We start from the raw sequence: 14,797 nt of genomic DNA on the forward strand, positions 1-14,797 counted from the left end.
AGTGGTGCACATGTTGATGTCCAGGGGAGTTGTGCACATGTTGATATCCAGGGCAGTGGTGCACATGTTGATGTCCAGGGCAGTGGTGCACATGTTGATATCCAGGGCAGTGGTGCACATGTTGATATCCAGGGCAGTGGTGCACATGTTGATATCCAGGGCAGTGGTGCACATGTTGATATCCAGGGCAGTGGTGCACATGTTGATGTCCAGGGGAGTTGTGCACATGTTGATATCCAGGGCAGTGGTGCACATGTTGATGTCCAGGGCAGTGGTGCACATGTTGATATCCAGGGCAGTGGTGCACATGTTGATGTCCAGGGCAGTGGTGCACATGTTGATGCCCAGGGCAGTGGTGCACATGTTGATGTCCAGGTCAGTGGTGCACATGTTGATATCCAGGGCAGTGGTGCACATGTTGATGTCCAGGGCAGTGGTGCATATGTTGATATCCAGGGCAGTGGTGCACATGTTGATATCCAGGGCAGTGGTGCATATGTTGATGTCCAGGGGAGTGGTGCACATGTTGATATCCAGGGCAGTGGTGCACATGTTGATATCCAGGGCAGTGGTGCACATGTTGATGTCCAGGGGAGTTGTGCACATGTTGATATCCAGGGCAGTGGTGCACATGTTGCTGTCCAGGGCAGTGGTGCACATGTTGATGTCCAGGGGAGTGGTGCACATGTTGATGTCCAGGGCAGTGGTGCACATGTTGATGTCCAGGGCAGTGGTGCACATGTTGATGTCCAGGGCAGTGGTGCACATGTTGATATCCAGGGCAGTGGTGCATATGTTGATGTCCAGGGCAGTGGTGCACATGTTGATATCCAGGGCAGTGGTGCATATGTTGATGTCCAGGGCAGTGGTGCACATGTTGATGTCCAGGGCAGTGGTGCACATGTTGATATCCAGGGCAGTGGTGCACATGTTGATATCCAGGGCAGTGGTGCACATGTTGATATCCAGGGCAGTGGTGCACATATTGATATCCAGGGCAGTGGTGCACATGTTGATGTCCAGGGCAGTGGTGCACATGTTGATATCCAGGGCAGTGGTGCACATGTTGATATCCAGGGCAGTGGTGCACATGTTGATGTCCAGGGCAGTGGTGCACATGTTGATATCCAGGGCAGTGGTGCACATGTTGATATCCAGGGCAGTGGTGGACATGTTGATATCCAGGGCAGTGGTGCATATGTTGATGTCCAGGGCAGTGGTGCACATGTTGATATCCAGGGCAGTGGTGCATATGTTGATATCCAGGGCAGTGGTGCACATGTTGATATCCAGGGCAGTGGTGCATATGTTGATGTCCAGGGCAGTGGTGCACATGTTGATATCCAGGGCAGTGGTGCACATGTTGATATCCAGGGCAGTGGTGCACATGTTGATATCCAGGGCAGTGGTGCACATGTTGATATCCAGGGCAGTGGTGCACATATTGATATCCAGGGCAGTGGTGCACATGTTGATGTCCAGGGCAGTGGTGCACATGTTGATATCCAGGGCAGTGGTGCACATGTTGATATCCAGGGCAGTGGTGCACATGTTGATGTCCAGGGCAGTGGTGCACATGTTGATATCCAGGGCAGTGGTGCACATGTTGATATCCAGGGCAGTGGTGCACATGTTGATAACCAGGGCAGTGGTGCACATGTTGATATCCAGGGCAGTGGTGCATATGTTGATATCCAGGGCAGTGGTGCACATGTTGATGTCCAGGGCAGTGGTGCATATGTTGATATCCAGGGCAGTGGTGCACATGTTGATGTCCAGGGCAGTGGTGCACATGTTGATATCCAGGGCAGTGGTGCACATGTTGATATCCAGGGCAGTGGTGCACATGTTGATGTCCAGGGCAGTGGTGCATATGTTGATGTCCAGGGGAGTGGTGCACATGTTGATATCCAGGGCAGTGGTGCATATGTTGATGTCCAGGGCAGTGGTGCACATATTGATATCCAGGGCAGTGGTGCATATGTTGATGTCCAGGGGAGTGGTGCACATGTTGATGTCCAGGGCAGTGGTGCACATGTTGATGTCCAGGGCAGTGGTGCACATGTTGATATCCAGGGCAGTGGTGCACATGTTGATATCCAGGGGAGTGGTGCACATGTTGATATCCAGGGCAGTGGTGCACATGTTGATATCCAGGGCAGTGGTGCACATGTTGATATCCAGGGCAGTGGTGCACATGTTGATGTCCAGGGGAGTTGTGCACATGTTGATATCCAGGGCAGTGGTGCACATGTTGATGTCCAGGGCAGTGGTGCACATGTTGATATCCAGGGCAGTGGTGCACATGTTGATATCCAGGGCAGTGGTGCACATGTTGATATCCAGGGCAGTGGTGCACATGTTGATATCCAGGGCAGTGGTGCACATGTTGATATCCAGGGCAGTGGTGCACATGTTGATGTCCAGGGGAGTTGTGCACATGTTGATATCCAGGGCAGTGGTGCACATGTTGATGTCCAGGGCAGTGGTGCACATGTTGATATCCAGGGCAGTGGTGCACATGTTGATATCCAGGGCAGTGGTGCACATGTTGATATCCAGGGCAGTGGTGCACATGTTGATATCCAGGGCAGTGGTGCACATGTTGATGTCCAGGGCAGTGGTGCATATGTTGATATCCAGGGCAGTGGTGCACATGTTGATGTCCAGGGCAGTGGTGCATATGTTGATATCCAGGGCAGTGGTGCACATGTTGATATCCAGGGCAGTGGTGCACATGTTGATATCCAGGGCAGTGGTGCACATGTTGATGTCCAGGGCAGTGGTGCACATGTTGATATCCAGGGCAGTGGTGCATATGTTGATGTCCAGGGCAGTGGTGCATATGTTGATATCCAGGGCAGTGGTGCACATGTTGATATCCAGGGCAGTGGTGCACATGTTGATGTCCAGGGTAGTGGTGCACATGTTGATGTCCAGGGCAGTGGTGCATATGTTGATATCCAGGGCAGTGGTGCACATGTTGATGTCCAGGGGAGTGGTGCACATGTTGATATCCAGGGCAGTGGTGCACATGTTGATGTCCAGGGCAGTGGTGCACATGTTGATGTCCAGGGCAGTGGTGCATATGTTGATATCCAGGGCAGTGGTGCATATGTTGATGTCCAGGGGAGTGGTGCACATGTTGATGTCCAGGGGAGTGGTGCACATGTTGATGTCCAGGGCAGTGGTGCACATGTTGATATCCAGGTCAGTGGTGCACATGTTGATATCCAGGGCAGTGGTGCACATGTTGATATCCAGGGCAGTGGTGCATATGTTGATATCCAGGGCAGTGGTGCACATGTTGATATCCAGGGCAGTGGTGCACATGTTGATGTCCAGGGGAGTTGTGCACATGTTGATATCCAGGGCAGTGGTGCACATGTTGATGTCCAGGGCAGTGGTGCACATGTTGATATCCAGGGCAGTGGTGCACATGTTGATATCCAGGGCAGTGGTGCACATGTTGATGTCCAGGGGAGTGGTGCACATGTTGATATCCAGGGCAGTGGTGCACATGTTGATGTCCAGGGCAATGGTGCACATGTTGATATCCAGGGCAGTGGTGCACATGTTGATGTCCAGGGCAGTGGTGCACATGTTGATATCCAGGGCAGTGGTGCACATGTTGATATCCAGGGCAGTGGTGCACATGTTGATATCCAGGGCAGTGGTGCACATGTTGATATCCAGGGCAGTGGTGCACATGTTGATATCCAGGGCAGTGGTGCACATGTTGATATCTAGGGCAGTGGTGCACATGTTGATATCCAGGGCAGTGGTGCACATGTTGATATCCAGGGCAGTGGTGCACATGTTGATATCCAGGGCAGTGGTGCACATGTTGATATCCAGGGCAGTGGTGCACATGTTGATGTCCAGGGCAGTGGTGCACATGTTGATATCCAGGGCAGTGGTGCACATGTTGATATCCAGGGCAGTGGTGCACATGTTGATATCCAGGGCAGTGGTGCACATGTTGATATCCAGGGCAGTGGTGCACATGTTGATATCCAGGGCAGTGGTGGACATGTTGATGTCTAGGGCAGTGGTGCACATGTTGATATCCAGGGCAGTGGTGCACATGTTGATATCCAGGGCAGTGGTGCACATGTTGATGTCCAGGGCAGTGGTGCACATGTTGATATCCAGGGCAGTGGTGCACATGTTGATATCCAGGGCAGTGGTGCACATGTTGATATCCAGGGCAGTGGTGCACATGTTGATATCCAGGGCAGTGGTGCACATGTTGATATCCAGGGCAGTGGTGGACATGTTGATGTCTAGGGCAGTGGTGCACATGTTGATATCCAGGGCAGTGGTGCACATGTTGATATCCAGGGCAGTGGTGCACATGTTGATGTCCAGGGCAGTGGTGCATATGTTGATAACCAGGGCAGTGGTGCACATGTTGATATCCAGGGGAGTTGTGCACATGTTGATATCCAGGGCAGTGGTGCATATGTTGATATCCAGGGCAGTGGTGCACATGTTGATGTCCAGGGGAGTTGTGCACATGTTGATATCCAGGGCAGTGGTGCACATGTTGATGTCCAGGGCAGTGGTGCACATGTTGATATCCAGGGCAGTGGTGCACATGTTGATATCCAGGGCAGTGGTGCACATGTTGATATCCAGGGCAGTGGTGCACATGTTGATATCCAGGGCAGTGGTGCACATGTTGATGTCCAGGGCAGTGGTGCATATGTTGATATCCAGGGCAGTGGTGCACATGTTGATATCCAGGGCAGTGGTGCACATGTTGATGTCCAGGGCAGTGGTGCACATGTTGATGTCCAGGGCAGTGGTGCACATGTTGATATCCAGGGCAGTGGTGCACATGTTGATATCCAGGGCAGTGGTGCACATGTTGATGTCCAGGGCAGTGGTGCATATGTTGATGTCCAGGGGAGTGGTGCACATGTTGATATCCAGGGCAGTGGTGCACATGTTGATATCCAGGGCAGTGGTGCACATATTGATATCCAGGGCAGTGGTGCACATGTTGATGTCCAGGGGAGTGGTGCACATGTTGATATCCAGGGCAGTGGTGCACATGTTGATATCCAGGGCAGTGGTGCACATATTGATATCCAGGGCAGTGGTGCATATGTTGATATCCAGGGCAGTGGTGCACATGTTGATGTCCAGGGCAGTGGTGCACATGTTGATGTCCAGGGGAGTGGTGCATATGTTGATATCCAGGGGAGTGGTGCACATGTTGATATCCAGGGCAGTGGTGCACATGTTGATGTCCAGGGCAGTGGTGCATATGTTGATGTCCAGGGGAGTGGTGCACATGTTGATGTCCAGGGGAGTGGTGCACATGTTGATGTCCAGGGGAGTGGTGCATATGTTGATGTCCATGGGAGTGGTGCACATGTTGATGTCCAGGGGAGTGGTGCACATGTTGATATCCAGGGCAGTGGTGCATATGTTGATGTCCATGGGAGTGGTGCACATGTTGATGTCCATGGGAGTGGTGCACATGTTGATATCCAGGGCAGTGGTGCATATGTTGATGTCCAGGGCAGTGGTGCATATGTTGATGTCCATGGGAGTGGTGCACATGTTGATGTCCAGGGGAGTGGTGCACATGTTGATATCCAGGGCAGTGGTGCACATGTTGATGTCCAGGGTAGTGGTGCACATGTTGATGTCCAGGGGAGTGGTGCATATGTTGATATCCAGGGCAGTGGTGCATATGTTGATGTCCAGGGGAGTGGTGCATATGTTGATGTCCAGGGGAGTGGTGCACATGTTGATGTCCAGGGGAGTGGTGCACATGTTGATGTCCAGGGCAGTGGTGCACATGTTGATGTCCAGGGGAGTGGTGCATATGTTGATGTCCAGGGCAGTGGTGCACATGTTGATGTCCAGGGGAGTGGTGCATATGTTGATATCCAGGGCAGTGGTGCACATGTTGATGTCCAGGGGAGTGGTGCACATGTTGATGTCCAGGGGAGTGGTGCATATGTTGATATCCTGGGCAGTGGTGCATATGTTGATGTCCAGGGGAGTGGTGCACATGTTGATGTCCAGGGAAGTGGTGCACATGTTGATGTCCAGGGCAGTGGTGCTCATGTTGATATCCAGGGCAGTGGTGCACATGTTGATATCCAGGGCAGTGGTGCACATGTTGATATCCAGGGCAGTGGTGCATATGTTGATATCCAGGGCAGTGGTGCACATGTTGATATCCAGGGCAGTGGTGCACATGTTGATGTCCAGGGGAGTTGTGCACATGTTGATATCCAGGGCAGTGGTGCACATGTTGATGTCCAGGGCAGTGGTGCATATGTTGATATCCAGGGCAGTGGTGCACATGTTGATATCCAGGTCAGTGGTGCACATGTTGATATCCAGGGCAGTGGTGCACATGTTGATATCCAGGGCAGTGGTGCACATGTTGATGTCCAGGGGAGTTGTGCACATGTTGATATCCAGGGCAGTGGTGCACATGTTGATGTCCAGGGCAGTGGTGCACATGTTGATATCCAGGGCAGTGGTGCACATGTTGATGTCCAGGGCAGTGGTGCACATGTTGATATCCAGGGCAGTGGTGCACATGTTGATATCCAGGGCAGTGGTGCACATGTTGATATCCAGGGCAGTGGTGCACATGTTGATATCCAGGGCAGTGGTGAACATGTTGATATCCAGGGCAGTGGTGCACATGTTGATATCCAGGGCAGTGGTGCACATGTTGATATCCAGGGCAGTGGTGCACATGTTGATATCCAGGGCAGTGGTGCACATGTTGATATCCAGGGCAGTGGTGCACATGTTGATATCCAGGGCAGTGGTGCACATGTTGATGTCCAGGGCAGTGGTGCACATGTTGATATCCAGGGCAGTGGTGCACATGTTGATATCCAGGGCAGTGGTGCACATGTTGATATCCAGGGCAGTTGTGCACATGTTGATATCCAGGGCAGTGGTGCACATGTTGATATCCAGGGCAGTGGTGCACATGTTGATATCCAGGGCAGTGGTGCATATGTTGATGTCCAGGGCAGTGGTGCACATGTTGATATCCAGGGCAGTGGTGCACATGTTGATATCCAGGGCAGTGGTGCACATGTTGATGTCCAGGGCAGTGGTGCATATGTTGATGTCCAGGGCAGTTGTGCACATGTTGATATCCAGGGCAGTGGTGCATATGTTGATGTCCAGGGCAGTGGTGCACATGTTGATATCCAGGGCAGTGGTGCACATGTTGATATCCAGGACAGTGGTGCACATGTTGATATCCAGGGCAGTGGTGCACATGTTGATATCCAGGGCAGTGGTGCACATGTTGATATCCAGGGCAGTGGTGCACATGTTGATATCCAGGGCAGTGGTGCACATGTTGATGTCCAGGGCAGTGGTGCACATGTTGATATCCAGGGCAGTGGTGCACATGTTGATATCCAGGGCAGTGGTGCACATGTTGATATCCAGGGCAGTGGTGCACATGTTGATATCCAGGGCAGTGGTGCACATGTTGATGTCCAGGGCAGTGGTGCACATGTTGATATCCAGGGCAGTGGTGCACATGTTGATATCCAGGGCAGTGGTGCACATGTTGATATCCAGGGCAGTGGTGCACATGTTGATATCCAGGGCAGTGGTGCACATGTTGATATCCAGGGCAGTGGTGGACATGTTGATATCCAGGGCAGTGGTGCACATGTTGATATCCAGGGCATTGGTGCACATGTTGATATCCAGGGCAGTGGTGCACATGTTGATATCCAGGGCAGTGGTGCACATGTTGATGTCCATGGGAGTGGTGCACATGTTGATGTCCAGGGCAGTGGTGCATATGTTGATGTCCAGGGGAGTGGTGCACATGTTGATGTCCAGGGCAGTGGTGCACATGTTGATATCCAGGGCAGTGGTGGACATGTTGATATCCAGGGCAGTGGTGCACATGTTGATATCCAGGGCAGTGGTGCACATGTTGATATCCAGGGCAGTGGTGCACATGTTGATGTCCAGGGCAGTGGTGCACATGTTGATATCCAGGGCAGTGGTGGACATGTTGATATCCAGGGCAGTGGTACACATGTTGATGTCCAGGGCAGTGGTGCACATGTTGATATCCAGGGCAGTGGTGGACATGTTGATATCCAGGGCAGTGGTGGACATGTTGATATCCAGGGCAGTGGTGCACATGTTGATATCCAGGGCAGTGGTGCACATGTTGATGTCCAGGGCAGTGGTGCACATGTTGATGTCCAGGGCAGTGGTGGACATGTTGATATCCAGGGCAGTGGTGCACATGTTGATATCCAGGGCAGTGGTGCACATGTTGATATCCAGGGCAGTGGTGCACATGTTGATATCCAGGGCAGTGGTGCACATGTTGATGTCCAGGGCAGTGGTGCACATGTTGATATCCAGGGCAGTGGTGGACATGTTGATATCCAGGGCAGTGGTTCACATGTTGATGTCCAGGGCAGTGGTGCACATGTTGATATCCAGGGCAGTGGTGGACATGTTGATATCCAGGGCAGTGGTGGACATGTTGATATCCAGGGCAGTGGTGCACATGTTGATATCCAGGGCAGTGGTGCACATGTTGATGTCCAGGGCAGTGGTGCACATGTTGATGTCCAGGGCAGTGGTGGACATGTTGATATCCAGGGCAGTGGTGCACATGTTGATATCCAGGGCAGTGGTGCACATGTTGATATCCAGGGCAGTGGTGCACATGTTGATATCCAGGGCAGTGGTGCACATGTTGATATCCAGGGCAATGGTGCACATGTTGATATCCAGGGCAGTGGTGCACATGTTGATATCCAGGGCAGTGGTGCACATGTTGATATCCAGGGCAGTGGTAGACATGTTGATATCCAGGGCAGTGGTGGACATGTTGATATCCAGGGCAGTGGTGCACATGTTGATATCCAGGGCAGTGGTGCACATGTTGATATCCAGGGCAGTGGTGCACATGTTGATATCCAGGGCAGTGGTGCACATGTTGATATCCAGGGCAGTGGTGCACATGTTGATATCCAGGGCAGTGGTGCACATGTTGATATCCAGGGCAGTGGTGCACATGTTGATATCCAGGGCAGTGGTGCACATGTTGATATCCAGGGCAGTGGTGCACATGTTGATATCCAGGGCAGTGGTGCACATGTTGATGTCCAGGGCAGTGGTGCACATGTTGATGTCCAGGGCAGTGGTGCACATGTTGATGTCCAGGGCAGTGGTGCACATGTTGATGTCCAGGGCAGTGGTGCACATGTTGATATCCAGGGCAGTGGTGCACATGTTGATATCCAGGGCAGTGGTGCACATGTTGATGTCCAGGGCAGTGGTGGACATGTTGATGTCCAGGGCAGTGGTGCATATGTTGATGTCCAGGGCAGTGGTGCACATGTTGATATCCAGGGCAGTGGTGCACATGTTGATATCCAGGGCAGTGGTGCACATGTTGATATCCAGGGCAGTGGTGCACATGTTGATATCCAGGGCAGTGGTGCACATGTTGATATCCAGGGCAGTGGTGCACATGTTGATGTCCAGGGGAGTTGTGCACATGTTGATATCCAGGGCAGTGGTGCACATACTGTGTTAGCCACTTGGTCAGCTTATTAAGACCTTATTTCTCACAGGATTTAGATTTTTAGATTTTGCCACTGAAGTGGCTAGTTTATTGTGCTCCCCATATCCATCCTGTGGACGGTAGCGCGAGAGCATATGGATACACAAAAGGCCTAGGAACTAGGCCCCAAAGGGTTAACAGGAATACATATGGATTTATATCTACATATCTATAGTTCACTTATCTGTTACAAGCAAATTTAGGAAATTTGCTTAGTATATCTGGTATCTTATTTTCATTAATAAGATATCTTGACATGTCACATAGGTTATTATACTGTCTGTCTCTGTATTCCTCAATAAGTGGACAATTAAGCACATAGTGTTCAAGACAGTGACCATATGCCTGATCACATAATTTACATTTAGTTTGATCATCATCTGTGTGTCTCCCAAACTGCCAGAAGTACTTGTAACCAAGCCTAAGCCTGGCCACTACAACATCAGTCAGTCTGTTCACATTGCAAGTTGCTCCATAAACATACTTATCTACGTTCATGTTATCATAGTGGGTTATAGATCTACTCAGGCTTCTAATTGCATTCCTATAACAATCATTTTCATTATTTACTTCTCTCCTAATATTATTCCTAATGCTAGACACAGTTATACCAAAGTTATATTCTACATTCTCCTTCTCGATACTCTTCTTGGCTAACATATCAACTTTATCATGAAGGAGTAATCCAATGTGTGATGGGATCGATAGCAATTGTACATTACTTCCTTTGTCCCCGATTTTTGAGCATCTATACCTGGCTTCTCCAATGACCATGTTGATGGAGTCATTATGTGAGTTAAGAGCCTTCAATGATGACATAGAATCAGTAATGATGATAGAGTCAAGCTCAATGTCATAAGTTTACTTTAGCGTCATTAGGATTGTAAACAATTCAATTTGCAGTGTAGACGCCCAGTTGTTAATTCTTATGCCTAGTTCAACAAATTTATTATCGTTCTTAACTAGGGAGGTGGCAACAAGAGCAGATGCAGCCCTGCCAGAAGACTCCTGTTTAGATCCATCAGTGTATATAACTTGTGATAACTTGTTACTACCAGCTAGGTGAGAAATTTCTTCTTGAGCAGTTGCTCTAACAAGAGATTTAAGGAAGGGATTACTAGCAATGAGCTTCTTGGGAGGGACTTGTAGGTATGTGATATTAAATGAACACATCTTCCATGGAGGGGTGAAATGCTCTTGTTATCTTCAGTGATACAGTTCATGCAGGTTATAAAACTTAATGCAATTGCACGTTTTCACAATCCATTTAGATCTGTGTGTATGTACTTCAAGACACTTAGTAAGGTTCATTGTGAGTGTCTGGTTCATTTCTTAACATTCTAATACCGCGTACACTGTTAATCTCAACAATCCTATCACTGATTCTAGAAATACCAAGCTCCTTCCTCATATTAAGAACCTTTGTAGATCTGGGACAACCAAGAATAATTCTGAGAGCTTCATTTTGCATTAACTCCAAGGGTCGGAGAGAACTTTCTCTAGCTAATATCAACATGGGAGCAACATAATCAATTAAGGACCTAACATAGGCTATGTACATCATTCTCACGATTCTCACATTAGCACCATAGTTGGGGCTGTAGCCAGCAACACAGGAACATTCCTTATTCGTACTGTTTTTTAATGCTGTCTCTGTGGCCTCCTCCGCCACCGCTGGCAACAACGTCGTCCGCCCTGGACACCAACAAGTTGTTTCCTCTAGAGTCATGTTCATGATTCTGGTTATCTTCTCACTGTCTTCCAGTTTTGGAAGACTGTACTCTTACACTTGTGTACTGGACACACGAGACTCACTCACAGGTGCCACATAGAAGTATCAACTGGTAGAACTCTGTGAGGACTGTCAGGTGACACAGTCACTCTCATTATCCTCGCTAACAGTTCCACCTTCGATGCAGACTCTTCGACTTGTCAACCTAACATTGCACTAACTTTGATGTTAATTTTACTTTTGTACATTCCTCTCCCAGACTTGTTTGACCTTTCCCGGTTTAGAACTGAATATAATAATAATAATAATAATAAAAATGATAATGCCACAGGTGTGCAGGTCACGAGTGCTGAGACACATCTCTGAGGAAGCTGAGAGTGGTGCTAGTGGTGGGGAGGAGGAGGTGGAGCTGAAGTCTCCCTCCAGGACCTCCAGCACTTCTACCTCAGCATCCAGGACTCCCACTACCCCCAGGTTAGTTCCTACTACCCTTGCTTATTTCTCACTACACCCTTTTGCCCGTTAGTTCCCACGACACTTGGTTAATTTCTATGACTTCTGATTAATTCTCACTGCTATCAGGTTAGTTCCCACCTCTCCAGATTAGTTCCCACGACCCTCAGTGTTCACTATACCCAGGTTAGTTCCCACGACCCTCAGTGTTCACTATACCCAGGTTAGTTCCCACGACCCTCAGTGTTCACTATACCCAGGTTAGTTCCCACGACCCTCAGTGTTCACTATACCCAGGTTAGTTCCCACGACCCTCAGTGTTCACTATACCCAGGTTAGTTCCCACGACCCTCAGTGTTCACTATACCCAGGTTAGTTCCCACGACCCTCAGTGTTCACTATACCCAGGTTAGTTCCCACGACCCTCAGTGTTCACTATACCCAGGTTAGTTCCCACGACCCTCAGTGTTCACTATACCCAGGTTAGTTCCCACGACCCTCAGTGTTCACTATACCCAGGTTAGTTCCCACGACCCTCAGTGTTCACTATACCCAGGTTAGTTCCCACGACCCTCAGTGTTCACTATACCCAGGTTAGTTCCCACGACCCTCAGTGTTCACTATACCCAGGTTAGTTCCCACGACCCTCAGTGTTCACTATACCCAGGTTAGTTCCCACTGCTACTACTACTATTACTTCTACTACTACTACTAAATTAGTTTCTACTACTCCGTAAAAGTGTAACACTTCTACGTTAGTTTCCATTACTACGTTAGTTTTAGTACTACGTTAGTTCCGACTACTACTACTACTACTGCTGCAATAGTTACATAGGAACATAAGTAAGGAGGAGCAATGCTGTAGGACTACTGGCCCATGCTAGACAGGTCAGACTCACACCCACTCATGCACCTATCTAACCTCTTTCTTAAGCTACACAAGGTTTTATCTTCCTCAACACAACTTAGGAGTATGTTCCACTCATCCACAACTCTATTACCAAACCAGTGCTTTCTTAAATCTTTTCTAGATCTAAATTTTTCCAACTTGAACAAATCGCTGCGAGTCCTCTCTTGGTCAGATAATTTCAACACGTAATTTACATTCCCTTTATTTACTCCTCTTTTTTATTTATACACCTCAATCATCCTTCCCTAATTCTACGTCGTTGTAGAGAGTGCAGGTTCAGGGCCTCAGTCTATCCTCGTAGGAGAGATTTCTGATACGTGGGATTAAGTGTGTTTATGTAGGCACAGGTACACATAGGTACAATTATCATACGTAGAAACATATGTATAAATTCCCCACCAGCAGGACCCAGAAAAAGTCAGACGAAGCGAGTTATTTCCGTGCACCTTGGCATGGTTGCACAAGCTCTCGCTTCACACGGTGAGTTTTCGGGTTCGATTCCCGGCAAGGGTGCAAACATTGGATGTGTTTCCTTACACCAGTTGTCCATATTGACCCATCAGTAAACTAGGTACCTGGGTGTTAGTGGACTGGTGAGGGTGGCATCCTGGGGGACAAGATTGAGGACCACAATGGAAATAAGTTAGACAGTCCTCGATGACGCACTGACTTTCATGGGTTATCCTGGGTGGCTAACCCTCCGGGGTTAAAAATCCGAACGAAATCTTATCTTATCTTATCTTAACCTGCGCAGCATAATCTAAACGAGGCTTTACCAAGGATATATAAAGCTGAAGTATAATCCTGGGACTCCTGTTATTTATACTTGTTGATATGAAGCCAAGAGTTGTCTCAGCTTCACTACTGAGACTTGTGGTGGCACTGTTGTCTTGACTTGTGGTGGCACTGTTGTCTTGACTTGTGGTGGCACTGTTGTCTTGACTTGTGGTGGCACTGTTGTCTTGACTTGTGGTGGCACTGTTGTCTGGACTTGTGGTGGCACTGTTGTCTTGACTTGTGGTGGCACTGTTGTCTTGACTTGTGGTGGCACTGTTGTCTGGACTTGTGGTGGCACTGTTGTCTTGACTTGTGGTGGCACTGTTGTCTTGACTTGTGGTGGCAAAGTTGTCTTGACTTGTGGTGGCACTGTTGTCTTGACTTGTGGTGGCACTGTTGTCTTGACTTGTGGTGGCACTGTTGTCTTGACTTGTGGTGGCACTGTTGTCTGGACTTGTGGTGGCACTGTTGTCTTGACTTGTGGTGGCACTGTTGTCTTGACTTGTGGTGGCACTGTTGTCTTGACTTGTGGTGGCACTGTTGTCTTGACTTGTGGTGGCACTGTTGTCTTGACTTGTGGTGGCACTGTTGTCTTGACTTGTGGTGGCACTGTTGTCTTGACTTGTGGTGGCACTGTTGTCTTGACTTGTGGTGGCACTGTTGTCTTGACTTGTGGTGGCACTGTTGTCTTGACTTGTGGTGGCACTGTTGTCTTGACTTGTGGTGGCACTGTTGTCTTGACTTGTGGTGGCACTGTTGTCTTGACTTGTGGTGGCACTGTTGTCTTGACTTGTGGTGGCACTGTTGTCTTGACTTGTGGTGGCACTGTTGTCTGGACTTGTGGTGGCACTGTTGTCTGGACTTGTGGTGGCACTGTTGTCTGGACTTGTGGTGGCACTGTTTTCTGGACTTGTGGTGGCACTGTTGTCTTGACTTGTGGTGGCACTGTTGTCTTGACTTGTGATGGCACTGTTTTGACTTGTGGTGGCACTGTTGTCTTGACTTGTGGTGGCACTGTTGTCTTGACTTGTGGTGGCACTGTTGTCTTGACTTGGGGCGGCACTGTTGTCTTGACTTGTGGTGGCACTGTTGTCTTGACCTGTAGTGGCCCTGTTGTCTTGACTTGTAGTGGCACTGTTGTCTTGACTTGTGGTGGCACTGTTGTCTTGACTTGTGGTGGCACTGTTGTCTTGACCTGTAGTGGCCCTGTTGTCTTGACTTGTAGTGGCGCTGTTGCCTTGATTTGTAGTGGCACTGTTGTCTTGACTTGCAGTGGCACTGTTGTCTTGACTTGTGGTGGCACTGTTGTCTTGACTTG

At 49.4% G+C, this 14,797-nt stretch overlaps 1 protein-coding gene across 1 annotated transcript in view; it reads left to right on the top strand.

Annotated features, from left to right (window-relative positions):
• Positions 1 to 14,797, top strand: part of LOC128687195 (uncharacterized) — a 148,852-nt gene that overhangs the window by 61,346 nt on the left and 72,709 nt on the right. Inside the window, exon 3 of the mRNA XM_070098499.1 lies at positions 11,671 to 11,813. Coding sequence (XP_069954600.1) covers positions 11,671 to 11,813 — 143 coding nt within the window. The remainder of the gene's footprint in view (positions 1 to 11,670; positions 11,814 to 14,797) is intronic.

This window comes from Cherax quadricarinatus, chromosome 62 (genome assembly GCF_038502225.1).
Source record: "Cherax quadricarinatus isolate ZL_2023a chromosome 62, ASM3850222v1, whole genome shotgun sequence".
Taxonomy (NCBI): Eukaryota; Metazoa; Arthropoda; class Malacostraca; order Decapoda; family Parastacidae; genus Cherax; species Cherax quadricarinatus.